The 23472-nt window shown below is 43.5% G+C and overlaps 1 protein-coding gene across 4 annotated transcripts in view; it reads right to left on the bottom strand.

The window, feature by feature from the left end:
• IQSEC3 (IQ motif and Sec7 domain ArfGEF 3) overlaps positions 1 to 22917 on the bottom strand; it is a 100462-nt gene extending 77545 nt beyond the window's left edge. For all 4 annotated transcript variants that reach the window (XM_051784898.1, XM_051784901.1, XM_051784900.1 and 1 more), the window contains exon 1: positions 22372 to 22917. In XM_051784898.1, the coding sequence (XP_051640858.1) occupies positions 22372 to 22874 (503 nt within the window). In that variant the 5' untranslated portion in view covers positions 22875 to 22917. The remainder of the gene's footprint in view (positions 1 to 22371) is intronic.
• Between the last annotated feature and the right edge of the window lie 555 nt (positions 22918 to 23472).

Raw genomic sequence — 23472 nt, 5'->3', positions numbered from 1 at the left:
TTTCCTTGCTCTGTTAATGGGTCCAATTAGAGGCAAAATTATTGAGTTGTTTTCTTACAGCTTGCTCCAAAGATGCCATGACCCACATCACTTCTGGTTGAAGGAAAAGAAGTTTTTGACTGAATGGCAATTCATTAAACAACAACTTAGTCAAAAATTGCTAGAGTCCAAACATTCTCCTGACAAGAAGTGGGGTTTTGGCCCAGAAGGAACACTAAGAGATTTTTAAATGTTGGTTAACTTTTTTTAATGACCTTCCAATGGAAAATCTAGGAACAAAAAACAGACTGCTGACTCTTAAGCATCACATTTTATTGAAAGATACAGGTTCTCATGAGACTTTATCATACATTGAAAATGTGTGGGTGGTTTCTTAGCCAGTTTTAGTGTTCATAAATATTCTCAAATGGTGCCAGAGGAAGATTACAAGAACTCCTTATGTTTGTGCTCAGTGGAAAGGGATTCTGAATTCTAACTTATTTTCTTGGAGACTAGCCACATCTCCTGTTATTCTGGTAGCACAATTCCATCATTGTGGACTGAGTGCAGTGTTTTCTCCCTCATTGAGTAGCATGATCTATCTTGGCTTAGGATGGCTGAACTTCACCTGAGAAGTTCACTTCCCTGTAAAAGGGTGTTAGAACAGTTCAAAACTACCTGTGCAGACAACACTCTCCTCCTTTCCCTCACCCACCCCATTCTGATGTCTGATGTATTCCATGCCATAGCTGTGGGAAAGACACTGCAGCACTATTCACTGACCTGGGGCACATCATGGTCTTTCTCATCCCATAGTGGTGACCATGGAGGCACATGTGACTGCATTTGTATTGGGGAGGGGGAAATATTAGAAACCTGGCTGCTGTAGAAGATGTGGAAGAGATAAAAATTAATGCCTGGATGCTAAACCCCTGTGTCTTGAGTCCCCAGCCCGTGTGAGTGGCATAGCTGGGCAAAGAAGACAGTGAAGCTACCTTGCCCTCTGTGGCACTACTGATATATTTTGTAAAATTAAGGTAGGGCAGCTGTTCGGAATAAGAACAATAGGTAATTTTTTAAATACTTCCATTAAACCCCCCAGTGCTTTATAAGGCAGGTAGTGGGGAGAGGTAAACAGAGGGAGTACCATCCCTTAGGTGGGATCTGGCAGTCAGTATGCTGCAGAGCTGAGTATGGAGGAGCTTTGAGCCAGTGATATCCAAATACTTTCTCTTGGAAAATATACTGGAAGATTATTTAAGGATTTAAGTTATTCTGGGAGGATCAAACTGCTCTTTTTCTGTGAGTGTTAATGCAAACCAAGCACCTGAAATGTCCTGGTGACTTTGGAAGACGCAGCCTTTTAAAGTCAGTCAGAGCAGATGGGAACACTGCTGTTCAGATTCCAAATCTGAGATGTGCTGCTGCACCATGAGCTCCTGAGAAGACAGTTTCTTTGCCTTTGAACTGAATTCCCTCTGAAAATAAATGCTCAGGTCAGTAAGCCATTTTGGATAGGAACTAAGAGCTGCCCTGCCTGACTATAGATGGCAGGTAAAGATCCCACACATGACTGCAGCATGTCCTCGAAAACCAACATTTCTTGAAAGATGTCTGGTTTCCTTCAGATTACTTTGCTGTCCTAAAGTAAGTGTAAATGCTGGATTATGTGAGCTCCAGAAAAAGTATGTCATTCTACTGCTTTTAGACCATCCATAAGCTTCCGTATGATTCTTCGTCATTTTGCACTAGTCTTCCTGCACTTCTGACTAAATTGTTGTGGTTGATTGGATTACAAAAGGAGAAATTACCCTTTCATTTGTGTTTGATAGCTTAGTTTCCTTTCACCAGTAGAAATTGCAGCATGAGGAGCCTTTATACAAGAAAAAATGTGAAAACAGGTGCAGGTGGGGGCTCATCTAGTTCAAGACTGGAAGTCAGCAGTGTTTTAAGAATAAGATTGAGCATTACTTGTATTGTATTCTTGCCACCTGCAAAGGTATGCTTATCTCCTTTGAAAAAACCTGGAGTGACATTCTTGTGTTTGACAAAATTCATAGCAAGGCCATATTCAGGGTGACTCCAGAGCAGACAGACTGTGACAAGTTTTCACTGCAGTTGCTAGACCTCCTTCACTGAGCTGGGAAGTTCTGTTTTGCAGCACGCAGTGGTCCACAGGTAAAGCTTCCTCGGCTGTTACAGGCAAAGTGAGTCACTGTAGGCACGCAGCTGGATTGAACACTTCCAACAGAAACTGCAGGGGGTGCTGCAGTAAGTGGTAGCCTTCCTTCTGAGTCATCACTGCACCCGTGCCATGGCATGGTGCTGTAAGGTTCAGTGCCCCCAGCAAGATGGGATGCTGAAATCACTCGAACTCTCAGAAAGGCTAAATGGATTTTTGTTGTTGTTATTGTTGCTCCACGCTTGCATGTCTAAACCTGGAGTCTTCTGTCAAGCTCCATTTGGTTAACAAAAATCACTGGGGCCCCAGCTAACAGCCTGGTCTTGGTCAGCCCAACACCTGCACAACAGATTTTGTGGAATAAATGGCAATTCTGATTACAGGGAACTGCTGCTTTCTGTCCCAGAGGCAGCTGTGTCTCAGCAGCAGGTAATGGTCAGTTTGAGTGCTCAGAAAGAAAAAGGATTCTGTAAATGGAAATTAATATTCTTCTGGTTCGGAAAAAAAAGTACAATGTCCCTCAGGGCAAGAAGGGAATTCCAGTCTACAGCCATTATTTGATGGAACTGTTTCCAATTACATATTCTCTGAACTCCTTAATTCACAAACTCTTTTTTTTCTAAGGGGAATAGTGCTTCTGAAAAGCCTTGTTAAAGCTGTGTATAGAGGGAGAGAATTTCTTAACTGCCTCAGCTAGTGCTTCAGTGCAACGTGTGAATGCCAAGAGCCCTCTGATAAAGTTCACGCAATTATTGGAAACTAATGGCAATTTCATTGCACTGCTGTGTAAGAGCCCCTGTGAAGTGCACACCAAAGCCTCTGTCAGGCCATAGAACTGGGATCATAGAGCAAGAGATGTGGAATCCACTGGAATGGTCACGGGCACCTTGAGAGCACGTTTGGAGTTGGTGGTGTTGCCCGATTGTGTCAAAGGGACGCTCTGTGGGTGACCTGTGGGGCTGGGCACTGCTGAGGGCCACGTGCAGAAAGGAAATGCATGAGAGACTTTCCTTAGAAAAATTAATTAGCAAAGAGATGGAGGGCTGAGGTGAACTTTCACATGTATGTACAGCTCCATGTTATACTGTTTCAGGAAAACTAACGGTGGCCACCTGGAATGGATAAGATACAAGAGGTTGAAAGGGTGTTCTTCACTCATCAGTTCAGTGTCATAGCCTTACATTTTCCTTCATGATCCTTAAAATGGAAAAGACAATTATGTAGGGCCTTCCCTATCACCCACTTCTCCATAACCCAGAGCTGAACTCTTAAACCTCTGAAGGCATGTCTGTAACTAGATTGACTCCTCAGCCTTTAGAAGCTAAATCACAGCTGAGGCCAGGAGGTACTAATGAGATATTAGCAAGCGGAGGAGTGATGGTGTTTTGAATCTCTACAGGGTTGGGGTTTTTCTCCTTTATACAGTACCCCAAATTTCATAGTCTCTATGTAGACATGTAAGATGCAGGCTATCTTAGTCCAGCTCACTAGGCTGGTCTTTTCATGTGCTAAGTGCTCTGAACAAAATTCTGTGAATGCCTAGGAATACACAGGTTCCTTAATTGTGGGCTGCTGAGGTGTTATGATTGGAGGGAGTAGTTTGTGTGTATGTAAGTCTGTGCCTTTCTTTCTTTCCTTTTTTTCCTGGGAGATTCTAAACTCAAAGCATTTGTCGTATTTTTCCACATCATTTCTCATCCTACAAGTATTTTCTAATCCTTCTTCTCTCCAGTGGACAGCTTGGCTTGCTTTCCAGGGTCATCGAGTTTGATTTATCACACTTTATTTCTACAGTAATTAAGACTTGTGTAATAGTCTTGATTTCCTTTGCTCTCTTTCTGTGACATTTTCTAGTTCTGGCTTTTGTTCTTTTGGGCTCTTGCTAGAGGCTCCAAGTTTGTTGGAAAGCGTTTTGCTGTCTGCAATGCATACAGAATAAAAGTGCTGTGGATTTTTGTTACTAGATATCTACAGCATGGTTGCCCTTGTCTGCAAGGAACTAGAACCAGTGACTTTGTTACAGCTGGTACTGAGATCTCCAAGGGTCAGAATGAAATTAGGAGATGCCAGTCCTTCATTCCCCTTCCTTTGCCTTTCTCCTGCTTCTAATGGCTCAGAAAGACTGTGGCAGGCTCCACATGCCAAAAAGATCAAGGGAATGGCACTTATATTTATTGTTTGACCTCAGACAAAATAACAATCCTCTGTCTTTCTGGCTATGTGATATTTTTGACCAATAGGAGATTCACAGGAAGAAAAATCTTCAAAACAAAGAAAGGAAAGGAACAACGTGATGGAAGAATAAGAGGTGGACAGGGTGAGTTATAATGGGTTTTAAGCATCCTAATTCTGCCTTGGCAACTGATAAGATAGGGCTTTTACATCAATCCAAAGAATGTTCCAATGAAAGATAAATTGTTAATAATGAAAGGAAATGGAGGCTACAGTCAGGAAGAAAGGAAAAAAGGGAATTGTACAATCTTACAGAATTGAAATTCAAATGCATCTGGAGGTTGGTCCTTAAAGATGAATCGGGAGGCTCCTGTAGTGATCGGCTCCATATGAAATACCAGGAGCTGTGAGGTAATTGTGAACCTCTGGGATCAAGCAGTACTAGCACATTTGAGAATGGGAAACATGCCACAATGACCCATAGCTCTCCACAAAACAACAGTGCTGCATCTGAGAATGGACTGTTTGACATGCAGCAGCAGTACAGCATCTGACCCAGGAGCAGAAACTCTGGGTGACTAAATGCCATCTTGCAGGATGTGCTGAAGCTTTGTGACTCCGGATGGCACACGCCTCTGAAATGTAGTTGAGACCATTAGCTACTATCTCATCTTCCCCTTCCAGCTGTTTGTTGTTTTGGTTTGCTTTGCTTTGTTTAATTAATCCAGCCTTCTGGAGGAGAGGGCCATGCAGCAGTCACTTCAGTGTTTAACTTACTGCACAAAAACAACTGCTGTCAGGCAGCATTGGGGCTGGAGTGATTACAAGAATCTTTACATAAATCTCTCTCCTGAAACTCATTTTTATTAACAAGTTCTTGTATCAATGTTCTCTTTATTATCTCTCCCTGGGAAGGCTTGCAGTCTGTCTCAAGACCCTCAGTCTGTTAAAGGAGGAGGCAAAACAGAGGCAACTTAGTAAGTATACTTGTATTACAGCAGACTTCACTGTTGCTCTCATGTGCCTCTATAAAGACTTTCCAGGCAAAATAAAGTGTTCTGCTTTTTGCTTCTTCAGCATTTATAAAGGATGCCTTCATACGACACTGTATTTTTAATTTCATACCTCCTTTCCTCTCACAGTTTTTATTGAAACTTACCTCTTTTTCTTCTGTGTCAGATTATTACTGAAAGGAATCTGGGGCTTTTGGCCTCAACAGTGTGTGTCAGGAAAGAAGCAGGGGATCAGGGATAAAGGTAGGGTAACTCATATTCCATTTTGTGAGGGTCTTGATGACGACCATGATTTTCTTTGAGTTTTTTCTTTATTTAAATACTGGAGTGTGGTAGGAAAGAAGTGTGTTGGCTTCATGTGACTTTCCCATTTTTGATTCTGCAATATCCTTTACTGAATTAAACAAACAGGAGGAAATAGGATGAGAAAGACTTCATACTCCCAGAGTTTAGAAAATAAAGGTCTGTTGGGGCTCAAAACAACCAGCAAAAAGAAAAAAAGGTTTGGAGAAGCATCTTTGTCTCTCTTGTGATAAAACCAGGATGGGCATGAACCCTGAGATATGCAGCAGTGCACAGAACAGCTGCTGTGGCATTGGGACCCATGCCATGTCCATTACTACAGCCAATTGTTCTCCCACAGACAACAGGCATTACTGACTACAGTGCTACCCTCCTCGTTTGCTTATTCAAGATATTTTTTTAGTTAGGATTGCAGTTTGTACTTCTACCATGGCTGAAATAGCTTTTGCTATTAACTGCTCAATCCAGCTACTAAAAGTTTAATTAAATATGCATCTGTTGCCTGCAGGTCCACTAGAATACCAAGGGCCTCTGCTCTCTCCTCACTTATGCCTCTTCATGGCTGTAGACTTCCACTGGATTGGCTCCATTGCCTTTGATGGTTGCTCTCCATTTGTGTCAAGGTAACCAGAACAGGAATGTTACACTAAGTGTCTAGAAGACACTGGGAACAGACAAAATATGTGAGCAATTTTCTTCTTTAGATCTATAGTTCATTCTGTGAAAAATCTTTTTCGGAGACTGGTTTGAATGCTGTTTGGGAGATGGCTTGATCTATCTTTTCTTGAAAACCTATTCTTATGTAATTAATAATTAAAACAACAACATCAAAAGACTGATTGAGAAAATTGGTTTAGATTCTTCACAGTCAAATCCCCAAACAGTCACACACACACACACAGAGAAGTCCTGCACATGGAAATTCAGCAAGCCTTTCTACTCAGGGGATTTTCAGCTATCTATGGAATTGTTATGCTCTCTCTACCACTATAATTACAGCTCAGTGAGCGACGTGGGGCATCACAAGTTCTCAGGGGTGCACAGTGTGTGTGCAACATGCAGCTACACAAATGGGTGCAAGCATTCCCTCTCGTGTGCCAGCATTGTGCCACTGAAACAGCATTCCTGTCTCGCAAAGCAGGCCAGAAATATCCTCAGTGGATGGATTTGCTATTATTAACTAGCATACCTATTAGCAAATGAGGCAATTTCTGGCTTGGTGCTAGTGGAAATCATAAGGCTGTAAGGACAAAGAACAGCTTGAACTGTTCAGTGGAAAGGAGTCCCTGAGAAATGGAACTTTATAAAGGACAAGGGAAAGGGAAAGGTCAGTAGGAAGTAATCAACCAGTGTTTGCACTCATCATCATGATGGGCAGGACAGAATTGAGATGTCACTTTTCCAGATTCCTATCAAGTTCTCTTTTATCTAAGTTCATAAATATGAAGCTAAAGAGCTTTTCCTGCTACGTTTGAGGAACCTCTTTTTTTTTACTTCATAATTTATATGAATATCAGTGCTTCGGGAAGTGAAAGATTAATGACAACTGTCTGGTGCCAAGCAGAGCACAGGCAGGCTTCCTTTGTGTAGCTCTGCAGTTTCTTCTCACCTGCAGCACCTGCATGAGCACCTGTGCTGCTGCCGGTACACCCAAAACCTGCTAGCCCAGACCTATGCATCCACATAGCTCTGCTGCTGACGCAGAAAGATGTTTATGTTACTGCTCGTTATTCCAGTGTGGATTGTCCATGCAGCTCTGCTGATGCATTAGAATCCTGTCTTACTCTTTCTCATGCTATTCCAGTCTTTCTCCTTCACCTATCTCGCCACATGCAGCATCTGCTAGTCCTTTGCACAGCACTCTGATTGAGTTCTGCAGGATCACTTCCTCCAGTTCTCCATGTCCCTTCCTTAAAATGCAGACCTCTCACATTCATCTCAGTTCTGCCCAGTAACTCCAACCTCACAAATGCAGTTCTGGATTTTGCTGCTTAGCAAACTGGCATTTGTCACCTGCAGAAATACCCACATAAAGGGTAGACAAACATCACTAAGCTCACTCTAGTTTATCTTAATCCAAACACATGGGAGCCTACTGGGACTGGGACAAGAGCCACTCTGCAGTCACACTGCCATGAGAGATCCCCCCAACTAGCAGAGGGTAGTGGTAAGTAGACAAAATCTACTATTTCTGTTTAAATAGGAGCATCCCCAGATGTGTAGTTAGTATCAATAAATACATCTCTAAAGTTTGTGTCAAAACAAAGCTGTGGCTGCTGCTGATCTTATTGCACCTGCCACACTACCTGCTACAACAGCTCAGAAATGGAGTGGCAAAAAAGGTTGATGTGTCTCTTAGCTCCACGGACTGTGGTCTGAGGATTGATACTGAGGAAGGCTATGCTTGATTTTAGTATCATATGTAACTGTGGCTCTTTGTTTTCAGTGTAGGGCAGGAACTGGGCAATAAGCAGATAGCTTTTTGCTTGCCTACTGAGCACTCCCACCAAGTGTTTTTTATACACTTTCAGAAATTTCCCAGATTTTACTCCCTCTTGCTTAGAAGGCTCTACTTAGTTCCTTCCTTCTTAAAGCATGACTTCTTTTTTGCTTACTCAGAGCTTCTTCTAAGCTATCTCTGGGGCATTCTTAGCCCCATGTTCAGAATGTGCTCACTCTTTGAAGCAGAAAACACAGGTCAAAAGAGCTGACTTTTTTCTGCAGTCATCACTGCACCACTAAACAAAACAATTAAATGTGAAGTTCTTTTAAAAAACTATTGCCAAATATTCCCTTCTGTCATTCCTTATTGATGATTTTGTTAATTCAGTGGGTTTCTGAAACCCATGTAAGTCACCAGCCATTAAAACTGGATGTATGTGACATAAAACACATCTCACTTAAACAGTTCACCCAGAGAGTTGTGTGTGACTATATATAATGTTTTTATACCCTTGAATCCCTCATTCCTTCAGACTCCACTTCTCTGCCAGAGATGTATATCTAGAGGGAAAGGAAGACATTCTCATAGAGATAGAGATGCATCATTCACATGCTACTTCATCCTACCTATTCACTGTTCAGTACATGCAGGCATGCCATGCTCCTTGTCCTCCCAACAGCTTTTTGGGAATCCAGCAGCAGAAACCTTCCTCACAGCCTTGTTCTCAGCAGTGCTGCATTCACTTGCAGCCATTGAGGTGTAGCCCTCACCTACGCTGCTCTCACAGCAGAGCTGTAGAATGGAGGGTTTGGGGAAAAGAGAAGTTAAAATTGCAAGTGAGAAAGAAGAACAAGAGTGAACTAAGCAAGGACAAACAGGAGGTGCTGTCTGGAAAGAGCCAGTGAAGTTTGAAGAGGGGCTCCAAGCACTTTTTCTGGAGGCCAGTTTAATTTTTGCTAGTATCTTTCCAAATGCCACTCTGCCATCAGGAACCACTCAGGTCCTCACTTTTCTTTGTTACTTTAGTGAAAGGCTTAGTAATAGAGAAATGTCATGAAATAGGTCATATTTTAACTAATTTTTGTGACATATCTCCAACTAGTGCCATACTGGATCCCCAGGGAACAGTTACTAATTGTGCCTCTGGTTAGTGTTCACCTCAGGGAATTCAAAACAGCAGCAAATAACACCAGAATGGAGAAATAAAAAAATGGAGCTGAAAGATAAGAAGTGAGAGTGAGGTCCTAAGTCCTTTCAAACTGAGGAAATCAATATACTCCTACAGTACAAGATGAGGGGGAAAACTAACCAACACAAACAACTCCTTGCTGGTAAGAGAAAGAAATTCCGGAAACATCCAAGGCACACTCACATCCTGAAGGCATTCCTTGTTCCAGACCTCCCTTGCTAAATCTGTCAACAAATGCAGCCTAGGTCTATACAGAATGCACCCCTTGACTGTGGTACAAGTTCTGTAGGAACTCCCAGAATGTTCCCCCTCTCAAATGTGCACCAGAGTGTGTCAAAGAGTACTTGGGTCTGTAAACCACAGGGGCCTGCCTCAATACGAAATAATAACCAGCCAGGATGGCAAATCCATATCAAACTGATGTCCCCAGGTAACAGCTAATCAGGATAAGCTAATGAAACTTGTTACCATCAAGCCCTGTACCACAACCAGGAAGGATGGGGGAATACAAATGCTCTTCTCATTACTGGAAATTAAAATGCAGCCCAGAATCCAATTAAGCCACACATATCTGTCATGCAAGAGCTCTCCTTAGGTGAGGCAGGAAAGATCTGAGAGAGCAAGACTTTGAAACTGCCTGCATGACTTGGTGATTGCATGTACTGCTGTGATTGTGTCAGGGGAGGAGGGGATGGAGGCTGCAGTCCCCACTATGGCTCTGTATTTAACAGAAGAGCAGGGGGAGGGGATATATAGCTGTGGGAAGAAGAAACTGGGTCTTGCTAGGCACTGTTTTTTGAAGCGGGTACTCTGTCAACTTATTCACATGCACTTCTGTATGTGATAATTACTTTCCGCTTCCCTACGTTGCACGCAGTGCCTGCCTCTGTAGGAGGCTTTTCCTTTGGCTCCCACGAGAGGAATATTTCTGGTGTCTTCCATGTGCTTCCTGAGCTTTTTCCCATCAAAGCAGACTGAAACAGCAGACTATAGACTCTTAGCCTACCTTCTCTCACTACCCCTCACCATTCTGTGCAACTCACAGCTGGTTCATTGCTGCAAGAAGCAAAACGCCTCCAGCATGCGTACGTGGCTTCTTGCACTGTTTTACAGACACATTTTCTTGCTGGTCTAGCTGCTTTTGCAAACCTTGCTGGGCTTGAATGTAATACACGTTCACAGCCTTGCCAGCCTAAAACCATATGTCTCAATTCCTCCCCAAATTCAATATTCAATTGTATCTCCAGCCTCCACTGCTCATTCTTTCTAGTATACATAACAGATACCAATCATAAAAAGCTGTTAAGGATTTTTGGCCAAGTTACAGACCTTTAATTGGCCAAAACTTTTTCTGATATCAAGCTGTCCAGGGAGTGAATCAGACTGCAGGATTTAGAGCTATGTTATGTATGCTATAGAAGTGACCTCATAACATTTAACACTTCTTGTCCTGTTTGTCTCCTCCTTTCAAGGCACTGCATCCTACTTGACAGATCAGAGCCCTGGGACACAGGTTTTACTCTCAGCTTTCACTAGTTGGGTGAACTCAAGCAAAACATTTTCCATGTCTTCATTTCTCCTGTCAAATGAGAACTACCTTTGTAAGAACTGCTAAAGAGTAATGCAGAAAACATTATTATTATTATTATTATTATTATTGTTGTTGTTGTTGTTGTTGTTGTTGTTGTTGTTGTTGTTGCCTACATTCTCATGGTATTTCTATCATTCATCCTGCAGCAAGATCTTGCCACAGTTAGAGGTGTACTAGAGTTTACATACTTGCTACTTCCTGCACTTTTAGATATTGCTAGGGACATCCAATAGCAATATTTCCCCTGGGAATAAGTGCATTACTTCCTAAAGCACTTAAAAATGTAACATTAATGTGCATATGTGTTCAACTCTTAAATACAGGTGTTTCTGGTGTTAGATCTGAGAGCTGGCCATAGCAGACTGCAATGAAGCCTTGTAAAAACTGCAGCAAAAGAATGGCTCTGATTCCTTATATTTTATATTATCACTTGTGCTTGAAGCAGCAGGATGTAAATCGCTTAGCGAGGATTTGCCAGCATCTCAAACCTGTGTCACACAAAAGAAAACAACTTCCCAAGAAGAAGGCAATGAACAATGAGGCCTGTTGTCAATTAGGCAAAACCAGTGAGAGGAACGTGAGGACACATTTACTCCAGGATGTGAACAGAGATAACACCTTTGCTTTCTGTATGTATATCCTATGAAGGGTCACAGGTGGTCAAGGTTCCCAACAATTAGTCTGAAAAACAGAGGTGTTAATAGCAGGCAGAGACATCCTGAAAATTATGCTACCTGTGGACATACTCCGCTGTACTCTGCTGGCACCTGAGGTATTTCTTGGAGATCTCCCAAACACTGCCCGGCCAGGTTAAACTGCATTGCTTTATGAGAATAGATAAACCTCCCACCCCACAGCGATGAGAACTAGTCACATATGCTCTGGGCATACAGTAGTGGGCTCCTTCCTTAAGCCCAGGAGTTGCCTACTGGGCTTCAGCCAGTCAGTATCTGTTAAGGATACTGTTCAGTGTGTGCTGTTTATTATCAATTTCTCCTGAGTAAGAGGCTTCATAAAAATAGAACACAACCCCCTGTCATTCTTTCCCTCCCTCAGCTACACCAAAGCATCATTACAGTCGCACATGTAAATGAACCATGCATTCAAAAACTTCACAGCCACTGCAGGATAAGGATATGGAGCTCCTGGCCCTCCTGCATTCTACAGTTTCCACTGGCCCTCTCCCCTTCTCCTTGTAACTTCTCCCCACTGCTGTCCACTCTTCCACTACCTTGCACCTCCCTGCACAGACAACCTTTGCTGAACCCCAAATTATGGCATATCCTCTCTTACAGCTGTTGCAGGAGCTTCAGAGAGCATGCAGAGGTGCACATTGCTGGGATGTACTCCTGAGGCAGCGCTCCAGCCATACTTTCAGGCTTGGGATTTGAAGAGTAGGTTAATATAGACTTAAAACCAGCCTGAGGGCTGCCCTTAGCAGAGAATAGAAACACACTATAGGTGCTTCTCATCCTCTTCTGCCCCTCTTCCCATTACCAGTGCTTTCTTTCTTCTGCCTACATGTAAAATAACTTGCTGAAAGCAAATGGAGTTTGGCAGAAGTCTGATCCCTATCTCAAAAACTAGTAGAATCTTTCCTCCACTTTTGGGAGGCCAGATACCTTTAAATATCTGAGACTCAGACTCTTTGCCAACACTTTTTATCCACCAAGGATACAATCTGGTATTCCCTAATCTACTTGGCTGTGTAAAAGCCATGGTAAATGAGGTGATAAAGGTGGCATAATAGCTCCAGTCAGAGCATGTCTAGTGAAGAAAATATTTCTGTATTCAGCTTGACAAAGATGAGAAACTCACTCTTTTCTCAGCAGAAACAAGGGACCAGCAGTGGATGTTGCTGCAGCTTAACATGGAGATCAGTAATTTCCCAAATGAATAATAAAGAATTCTTGGGGGAAGCATTACAGCAGTTGGCTGTGCCATCCCAAATGACTGTCACGGCAAGTATGCACAGAATCTAATGGGCTAATAGGCTAATAGCTAACTCTAACTACCTCCAGTGGTGGGACAGAAGTCAGTTCAAGAAGATCTGTAACATCATGTCTCTCAAATTTGAAGCCACCTGGTTAAGTGAGCCACTCAGATTTACAGTTATGTGGGAACAAAATCTGGCTCTCAGACCTACCTCGATTGTGAAGCAGTGCAAATTACTGATCAGAGCTGTGCATCTGTCTACTTCAGGAGTTTGACTGGATATAGATTTATTAGCACAAAACATTATAGAAGAAAATTACTTGAAGAGAGGTCTTTGGCACGGGAACCAGCAAATGCTCAGAGCGAAGGCAGGAGATTCCTCAGACTCCTAGTTCACATGAAGGTTAGTGGTCCAGTGTGCATGGATATCAGCATGGGCTCTCAGGACAAATCCAGACACTCAGTTACTATGGTGAAGGGGGCCATGCGAGTACCTAGGCAGACACAGGCAATTTACTGGTGTCCTACTGGGAATGGATTTGCAAATTAAAAACAGCAAATTAAAGACAAGGACATTTGTGAGAATTCTGAACTGACTGCAGAGCTGAAACTTCTCCTGGAACTGCCCAAATGAAGCAGAAACAGTATGATTCACAGAGGGGAAAAAGCAAGGAAAAATATGTCAAAGTTCCATGACTGAAGTAAAAATAAAGGTAATAATCTCTATAAATCTTTCAAAAATGCTGTCACTTATAAATTCTGTGAAGAACCTTAGGGCCAAAACTAAGGCAGATCCAGGGATGCTCCATTGAGGCAGGGTCCATCCAGGCACTGCAACACTAAGATTCTGGATGCTGAGGAGCAATAGTATCAGAGCAGCTCTCACACTGGAGCAGGATAGGGGGAAGCACTTCAGAGGACTGGCTGGAAACCAACATCATAGAGACAAATAGACTGGTAGCAAGGTCCCGTATTTTAATAGAAAGGTTAGAATTTGAAGAAACATCCAAACTACAGCAAAACCTGAAGAAAATCCCAAGCCTCCTCAAGATCTATAATAATTTCAGTGTCAATTTTCTGCTACTCTTGAGAATGACATAGAGGTTTCAGTGTGTTTCAGGAAATAAAAACTAAGCTCTCTAGCAGTAACTGCCTTAGCAGCAGCCCAGGCTCATGCAAATGCTGGCAGGTGGATTGAGATGATCCACCAACTTCATATGCAAAGCCAGGAGGAGCAACAGACTCCATTTGCCAGTGGTAAACGTCCACCTGTGTGTCATTGGAATTTCTACAGTAATTAACCAATTCTTTATAACTTTAATATTCCAAGACTTTTAAGAGACTATTACAAACAGAACACCTGTTCCAAGAAAGGGTCACAGATTTAGACTGGACTGTTGAGGCATTCTGATGTACCGGTGCATTAATTCAGAAAACTATCTAGGACTTTGTCTTTATTGCCTGGGTTCCTAAGCAAAATGTGTTCTTTGTGACCATATAATATTTTCCTTTTTTCCTTCTATGCATCTGTGTCTCTTTCTTTCTCTATGTGTATGTGTGTCTGTGTTGGTTCCTACTTTGTAACTGCAGATCCCATGGAGAGTTTCAACCAAGTTTAACTGAGTTACAGTGATTTCAGAGATACTAACCTCTGACTGAAGTTCCATGGAAACAGCTGGTAGAGTGTAACAGAGAGAACTTTGTAGGTTCTCCAATGAGAAAAAGGCTGCTGAGTTAACTGAAACCATTTGTCCACAGAGAAGTCTCCATGGTAGAGATGGATGTTATAAAAGCCTTGACACCAGGAGAAGCTTAGATCAGAACTCACATCTTGCTAGGCATCAGATGTAACCGTGACACAAATCTTCTGGAAGCCAAGCTTCATTAGTTCTGCAGATCACAGATCCCCTTGTTTTCAGCTAGAAGAGGGCAGGAAGGACAAGGTTTTCCATTTCTTATTTCTTACTCAAAATCACTTCAATTTCATCAAAATGTCCCCTCTTAGATGCAACTAATCATGAAAAATATTGATGCCCTTCTATCGCCCTCAGAAAGTGCAACTTCAGATCACATGAACATAATGGCTGATCAGTGAACATAATCTTAGCAAAAGCAATAAAAATAATACAATAATACCTGTGTGAGAAGCAGACTGTGCATGCACAGCACAGAGAAAAGGAAAAAAACATTATCAAACAGAGCAAATGTATCTTTATAACCCTGCAGCAACAAAACTCCTACCACCTTATACTAAAATACCATAAGAAAACATTACAAACATATTACACAAGGAATCAGAATGTTGCTTAATGGTTTTCTCATTGCTCACTGTTATCTCTATGAATTGCTATCCATTGCTATCATCAACACTCATTTACATCAGTGGATGGATGTGTATCTGCGTGTGAGGACAGATACACAAAATGTGGTACAGATCCTCAGGTGATGTAAATTGTCATGGCTGTACTGACGTCAGTAAAGATGCACTGATTTCCTCCAGCAGATGATTTGCTTGTCTGTATGTAAAAAGCATAGAAACTAGGTGCTGCTTCAACTTGGCTCTGAGACACTTACTGTAGACAAAAGCTCATGCAAATATATTCTCTTTTCTGTGTGCAAATATACATATTGCCTTGCTGTACTCACTGGAAGCAAAGACAGGAGCTTTAGGCTGCTTCCTATGCTGGAATTTAGAGAAAGGATCGTTCCTGGTCAACCTGCCCACTCCTGTCTGTAACAATAGATCTCCAACCACTTTGCTACAGATCTTAAAATACACAGAGATGAAAAGGTCTGTCCAGCATCACAAGTCTGTTAAAAATAAATTTAGGAGGAATTAAAGCCTTATCTTAGGACTTTTAGTTCAATGCTCTAACTGAGATCCTAAACAGAGCCATTGGGTAGAACAAATCCAATAGTCAAGACTCTCATTTTCTCACCTAGGGCTTAACTAAATGAAATTACAAAATCCAGAATACAAGAATATACAGTATATAAGAATAATACTAGGTTTTTTTCAAGATACACTTCTTTGAAGGAAAAAAGGTTTATATTATTTTTCAAAAGCTATGAAAAGAAAGGGAAAATGGTCACATTTCAGGCTCTGCCTTCATAAATGACTCTTCTCTTTTTTCCCTTTTGTTCTTACATGGTTCAATAGAATGTGGACCAAGTAACAAGCACAGGCTACAGGTAATTTTACAACAAATGAAATATTTTCCATCTGTTAAACAGAGAATTATTTCTGGCTTTCCATAATGTTTTCCTAAGGGACAAACAACAAAAGGTTTCATAACCGAGAATGGAAAAAAGAGAAATAAACCACGGCTGACCTAGGAAAAAAAGAAGAAAATAAGCAACCTAACATGGCATTTATAAGGAAAATAACAGGAAAGCAGAAGATGAATTAACCCGTCATACAGAAAGACTACAGTGTAGAGACAGTAGCTGTTTTTTACTGTTTCAACGTGCATTCCAAGGCAGAAGGAAAAAAAGATAAAACTGAGAAATTTCTACAGTCTAATATATAGGTTTGTCTAGAGCTATTTTTGCTGGCAGAAATAATTTTATTATGTGAACCTTTTTTTTTTTTATGAGTAGGTAGACACCATAATTAATAGAAGACCCAACTTCTAGCTGACAGGATCTGGTCTGGAACTAAGGACTAGACGAGTATACCAAGGCGAGCTTTCTCTGACTCTGACTAAAAGTGCAAATAATTTCAAGTATGGCATAGGTGGGAATGTGTACAGTCTACCTCATGTAAGTAGCCACCTTCTGCATCCATAAGTTGTATGGACCATGCCTAGACTGTATATTCCTGTGCACATAATGTAATGAAGGACACAGAAGTAGCAGTCGCTTGCTGCAATCTCAGAACAACGGGCTTTTTTCCCACTGCTTGTGCTCCAAAGAATGGGACAGCCAGCCCAAGAGTCACCTGGCACTGAAGCCCTGGCAGGAATTCTCAAGGGCATTATTAACACCTGGGACATTTGGGACATTTTCCTATAAATACCTCTTCCAAACACCCATGTGAGAATTCTTTCGCACGCTAACAGTGTTGCCATGTGAGTCCATTGCTCCTAAAGTCTTCTTACAGAGCCTTACCTTGGATCTGCCTGGGAAGTGACACCAAATGGGTCAATACAGAGCATATGGAAGCAAGGTACCCTTGCCACCACAGAAGAGCAGCCTGGTTGCAACAGAACATATAGCTGAGTGACATAAAAATGTCACCATTTTTTATTAAAAGAAGTAAAAATAATGCATTTGCATCCCTTCTTATTTAAGCATTTTAAAATTCACCTTTTTTGCTGTTACTTTCAGCCCTTGGCTTCTCTTGTTAAATGTTTGCTATGAGTCTTTGTTATTCCGAGTACTGCTCTAATGGGTTCAGGACACAGAAACACAGGAGGTGTCTGTCCAAAGCACTACCAGGCATCGTTTCACACAGATTCCTTCCCTTTCTTACTTCCTGATGCTCCCATCCTGTCAGTGAGATTTCCCACACTGGTAATTTCAGCCTTGACACTGTGTTGCTTTGGCTGGGACTATACAGCATCATACAGAAGTACTATCCCTGTGGTTGGAAGTCCTCACGCCGCCCTTACTCAGCAATTTTATACCTAGAACTTCATCCTGAACCCTTGCTAAGCCGAGCCCTTTTCCTTCTCTCAGTTCATCTGTTATTCTTTAACTATTGTTGTGAATAAATATCTCCATATTTCTCTGCCTGGGATTTTACAGGCCCTGATGTAAATAAGATGTAGGTGTGTTCATGTTATAAAGTATGTCTTAGCTGATTACAACGTGAATGGAACCAGCATGGACATACCTTTAAGTGGGATATAGTCACAGAGAGTCTACTTTCTGTTTTCCTCTCATTATGCTCTTTATTTCAAAATCATCTAAGCAGGACTTTAACATCTGAGTAGCTATGCCAAAGCAGACCTCTGTCATTTGAAACCTGCTTACAGCACTCGACTCCAAATAACTTCTGCTGCTGAGACAGTACATTGCTAGCAGGGATTTGCAGAACCCAGGGCAGCACCAATGCAACTATTTCTGGTGTGTGAACACTCAGGGGAGTTAAACCCTGAAATACGCTGGAGGAAACCTGAAAAAATGAAAGCAGAGGGCAAAAGTAGCATTCCTTGTGCACCCATAGTGAAAGGAATAGATATCTGGGGTACATGAGCCATTCAGAGCTGTTCTGGTCTTTTTTTTTTTTATTTTAATTGTTGGAGGGGTTTTTGTGCTGGTGCAATGCGCAATTATAGCAAAATATGTTAATGGTAAACATAATATTTACAGTTATTGTTAGTATCCATTGAAATCAGTGGGATTTTTTCTAATGCCTTTACCCTGGAGATAATCCATAGAATAGAACATCAACGCATAGTTAAAAAGAAAAATTATGGTAAACAGCACCTTTGCATATGCAATATCTTCATTTCAAAGTTACATAATTGAGCTTTTGAAATTAAAAAAAAAAAACTAAACAAACAGTCCCAGACCACAACGGCAACTAAGTGACTTTTACATTGTCTTTTAAAACTTGCCTCTTTACTATGGTAAAAAATTCTGTCCTAGACCAATATGAAATAAAATAAAACAGTTTTCAATCCAATGCAAATCCAAAATGAGCTTTAAGACCTCTGGGAAAATGTGATTTTAGCAAAATTCTTCCAAGAGCTCTAGAATTTGTTTCGCGTGAGGGGACACCTTGCAGAGCAAACACGGGCTGATAATTTAAAGGCAGTACTTGGATTCATTATGTCATGCCAGACAAATACCGTTTCTATGTCTTATTTTCACTGTTGGTGACACAGTTTAAAGAGGACTTTAATGCCACTTTAATACAGAATGTTTGTAAATTGCACCCATGTCTTTTGATGAAGGGAACTATAATGGATTATTACCTATTATTCTAATTGTATTTATCGAAGCGAGTTTTCCCACTAATGCCTGGGCTCAGAACCTGAAGTCCCTCCATACACAGAGCTCCTACTGAGAGTTTCACTGATAAAAACCGGCAGGATTTGGGTCATTTAGACGTAATCTGCTAAATTCAACCCTGTGGCATTTCCCTGATACTCAGTGAAGGGTACTGGGGATTGGCAAAGAAGTTCGTATTCTGATAAAGAAGGGAAGGAAAATTTACACTCACAGGATTTGCCGACACTTCGGAATGGTCCCTTAAGACAAGAGGCTGCCTAGTAAGGGTGATCTGAGTTATGCTAATTTGGCAACCTGTATTTTTGAAGCAAAACATTCCATGACGAATGACCTTATTTTTTTGTTTTTAAAGCTGTGAGGTGCTTATGCAATAGCTTCCTAAGGTAGAAAGAGACAGATGCCGCGGAATAATAATCAGCCTAATTCTTGCTGAAAATCTCTGCAAGAATCTTCTGACTTTTTCTCTGCTCCTTTCATAGGCAAGCTCAGTACTACCTTTCTCACACAAAGACATGCAGCAACAATTAGAGGCCTCTGCATAACTCAGGAATTCTTCCATTTTTAGAGATGGGCTCGGGTTTGTCCCCTTTTAAAATGTAGGCTTTTTTTTTCCTTAAGGCTTTAAAGAAAGAAAAGTTGTCAGTTTAAAAAGGAAAAAAAAAAAAGAAAAAAAAAGAAGACTGAAGTTTTCTTTAAAATAAGAGAGAGGCTTCAGTTCGTTTTCCTTACGAATCCCTTGTGGAAGACTGCCCCAGCCGACATGAATGAGTCACATGTGTCCAAAAGCTCAGGTCTTCATTTCTTTCCAGAGCTTGAGGTGAGCTGGGCTGCAAAAAACCCTCAAACTTGACTCAAAATGAGTAAAATCCCTGGGCTGTGTCTGAGGTGAGAAGGGGCAGTGCAAGTACACTTGAGTGCTGCCTCAACCTCCCGTTTTGTGAGAGGCAGAGGATATTCCATTACTGGCACTGCCTGGGTACTGCTTTAACCCCTGCTTTCAGCCACTGCTTCCCGACATGCTAAAATATCCTTTCTGTTCTGTTTAGAGTGGCCATTTTCTGTAGTGAACAGTCAGTCCTGTACTCTTGGTTAAGTGAAAAAAAAAATAGATAATGTTGAATTTCAGGGTTTATAACAGAGGGAAAGGCATGTTTAGATGAGGGGAGGAAGGAAGAGAGTGCAGGCACCTGGTCTGTGCAGGTATTAACATATATGTCCCCTACTGTCAAACAAAAGCAAAAATACAACTCTCAGGTCAGCCAGCTGAATCATAAGGCATATTGGGCATCCTGTCAATAGGTGGTGAAAGACTCCTCACCCTCCATCCAAGTTGCCTGTAAGTTAGATTCTGCAGTCTCTTTGATTTTCTTCTAACAGACAAAAGAGAGGATGAAACCCAGCATATACAATCAGTGGGGGGAAAAAAAGAACCTGCTGGAGTGAGAAATGTTTGGCCTCTCTCACATTTCCTTTTCTATACAAAGATTTTGGTTTGCCTAAGCTATAGAAGGAAACACAAGCAGTCTATTTTAATCTTCCTGAGCGAAGAACGCTGCAGGGATTGCTCTGTTATCCCCAGCAGCAGCCCTGACTTTCCACAAAAAGGCTCCATCCATCCCTCTATCTATCTGTCCATCTGTCTGAAATATAAAGATTATCATATGATATACCAGCGATCACCTGTGTTCTTAATGCACTTCTCTTTGTGCATTTTGGCATGAAGTAAAAAATTTACAGTTCTTCCCCCAGTCAAACCCTACTGCAAAAAGAGCTCAGATAAGAAGGAAGTATTTAGGCTTATGCACAGAAATTGATTCTTCAGCCTGTGTAATGACGTATGTTAAAAACTCTGCTCAGAAGCAGGGAAAGCCCTTGCTGAGACGATGTTTCTAACAGAGTCCTCACTGCAGGGAGTCACTCTTGAAAAAACAATGAGGTTGATTATGCATTTTTATATTTTTATATGGGTTTCTTACCGGTTCGACTTCAGGGACTTAAAGCACGGTATTCTGGATTTACAGCAATCGGCATGAGTTCAGCATCTGGCCCTACTTCTTTTTTTAAACTCCAGCTCTTGCATGATGAATAGGAGCCAGATCCTGTAAATGCTTACTACCTGTATTAATACTTGAGTAGCCCACTCACTTCCTTTAAGTTGTGATTGCAAAATTGAGTCTTACAGTGCAGTATTTTAGAAGTGGGGATCTGCCTTTTGGGATTCAAGCATGCCTTGACTGTATTCATTCCTTTAATGGTGTTTCTTTCAATAGTAGTATCTTCACTGATTTTCATAAAATCACGATAGATGCTTAGCTGTTATGAAGTGGTGTAACTCCACTTACACCAGCCAAAGATCCAGCTCCACATTGTAGCTCTGCTTGTGTGTTCAAAACAAACATAAGAGAGAAGGGTCCCTTTTATTTAAATTGTCAAAAGAGACAAGGAAAACGTTTTGGGCTATACAGTGTGCTGTGTACTTCATTTGTTTGGACATTACTATAACCAAAACAATAGAGATCATTCTACAAAAGACATTTCTATCTAGTTTTACTACTTATATCAGATTCTTTCTTACATAAAAGAAGCCACAGCAGAAACTATGCTCCTTCTCCTAACTTCCCTAACCCTGGCTTTCAACCAGAAAACATTCCCCTGCTTTCAAAGTGCCTAAACAAAGGAAATTACAATACTGACTGCAGTTGCAATTACCAGCTGGTGAACTGATGGTATATACTGAATACATAATCCAACAGAATGTTGCTCTTCAGTAGTAGCCTCTTCCACCACCTATAGTGCTGGAATGCTCATCCTTGTTTACTATACATGCATGCACACAGATAATTACCAGTATTCAGTACTATTAGTCAAGCTTTCTTCACTGAAGAGCAAAGACCAACAAAAAAATACTTTGTCCTTTTGAAGAGCAGGATCGGTGTCAGGTGCCACTCACAGAAAAATTAAAATAAAATAAAATTAAATTAAAAAAAAAAAAGACAACCCACACACATTTAGGGCAGTAAGCACCCCAAATGTCAAAGCTGTGTACAGTATCTGTATCTCTACGAACATACACACATCACGTGCAATATAATGCACCCCTTACATCAGCGCGGGCAGGAAAACCCCAGCTCACTCCAGGGATGACGGGTTTTTCTGACAGATACCAGCGACTTAAGGCAAAGAGAAGCGACCACAACGCCGCTGCTCTTTGCGAGGCTTCTCCCTGCCTGGGCTAAACCGCTCTCACTCCTCGTCGATCCAGGACTCGTTCCTTTCTGACAGACAACGAAGGCACGATGCCGCGTGTGAGCACCGCGGGAGGGTAGCCCGAGGGGCTTCCCACGGACACTTGTCCACAGAAATGAGCGCGGCGAACCGGGAGGCTGATGCCTCTTGGAAGCAGCATCCTGGCTCCTCGTTGCACTCTGCCTGCTCTCCCCGAGAACGCATCGAGGGAGGGATTCCCCCACCCACCCACACACTGCCTCTCTCCCCGTGCGAGGCTGCAGGGGGGTATAACCCAGTTCCCTCTTGGAGCCGGGCCCGGAACGGCTCCCGCTGCCCCCGCCGCCCCTGCCCGCCCCCTTCCCCCTTCGCACTCACTCCGCTCTCCGGCTCAGGACGCCTTTGCCGATGGCCTGGGGGGTCTTGTGCTGGAGCAGCGCGGCGCAGCAGCCCTTCTCCCGGCCGTCCTTGTCCGGGGGGTGCTGGTGTGGCTGCGGCGGGGGGTGCTGGTGCCCGGCCGCCCGCCCGGGCCCCGCCGGCGCCGCTTTGCCCGCGGGCGGCGGCGGCTGAGCCGGGAGCTGTTGGTGGTGCTGAAGCGGGTCGGGCTGGCCCGGCGGCGGCGGCGGCGGGGGCTGCTCGGGCGGGGGGCCCTGGGGCGGCTCGGCGGGGGCCGCCGGCGGCTCGGCGGGGGCCGGCGGCTGCTGCTGCTGCTGCTGCCCGCGGAGGCTGCGGTTCTCGGTGCTCAGCTCGTCCAGCCGCCGCTCCAGCTCGTCGATGCGCTGGCGCTGGGTGTGGATGAGGCTCTGCTGGTTCTGCACGATGGCGGTGAGCTCCTTCAGGTAGAGCACGGCGCGCACCGGGTTCTCCAGCAGGCTCTCCATGCCCCGGCCGCCGGCGCGGGCCCCGCCGCCCGCCCGCCCGCCCGCCGGCGCTCCGGCGAGAGCGGCGCGGGACGCGGGCACGCGCCTCGCCTCTCGCCGCCCCGGGTGCGCGCACGGGCACGCGCGTCCCGCGCCGCCGGCGGCCGCGCGCGCTCCCGCGGGAGGGGAAGGGGCGGGGGCGGAGGGGAGGGGCCCCCGCGCGGGCCCGCCCCGGAGCGCGCCGCGCACGCGCGGGAGGGGCCGCGGCAGCGGGGGAAGCCCCCGGTGTTGCGGGGGTCTCGTCGGTCCCGGGGGTCCTGTCCCGGTGCTCCCCCTGGGAAGCCGCCCCGTCGTCGCCCTCCGCCCGCCCGGCCGCGTCTGCGTGGGTGGCGGTGCCGCCGCCTCGCCGGTGCCGGGGGGAGCCCCCTGAGGAGCCCCTCGCGGCCCCCACAGCGCCCGGTTCGCTCTCCTCCCCGAGTGGCTTTTCTGGGTGTTACTGGGCTTTCCTTATCCAGGGTGACTTAGTCATTTCTTTTTGGGGTGTTTTTCCAAAGTGACTTGAATAATGGTGCTAGTGTTGGCTGCCCCGTTGATAACGGCCCTATTTTTAGCTTACCTG

Source organism: Manacus candei, unplaced genomic scaffold (genome assembly GCF_025592945.1).
Source record: "Manacus candei isolate 608988 ecotype Guabito, Panama unplaced genomic scaffold, ASM2559294v1 h1tg000018l, whole genome shotgun sequence".
In the NCBI taxonomy this organism is placed as follows: domain Eukaryota; kingdom Metazoa; phylum Chordata; class Aves; order Passeriformes; family Pipridae; genus Manacus; species Manacus candei.
This window is presented reverse-complemented; position numbering and strand designations above follow the sequence as displayed.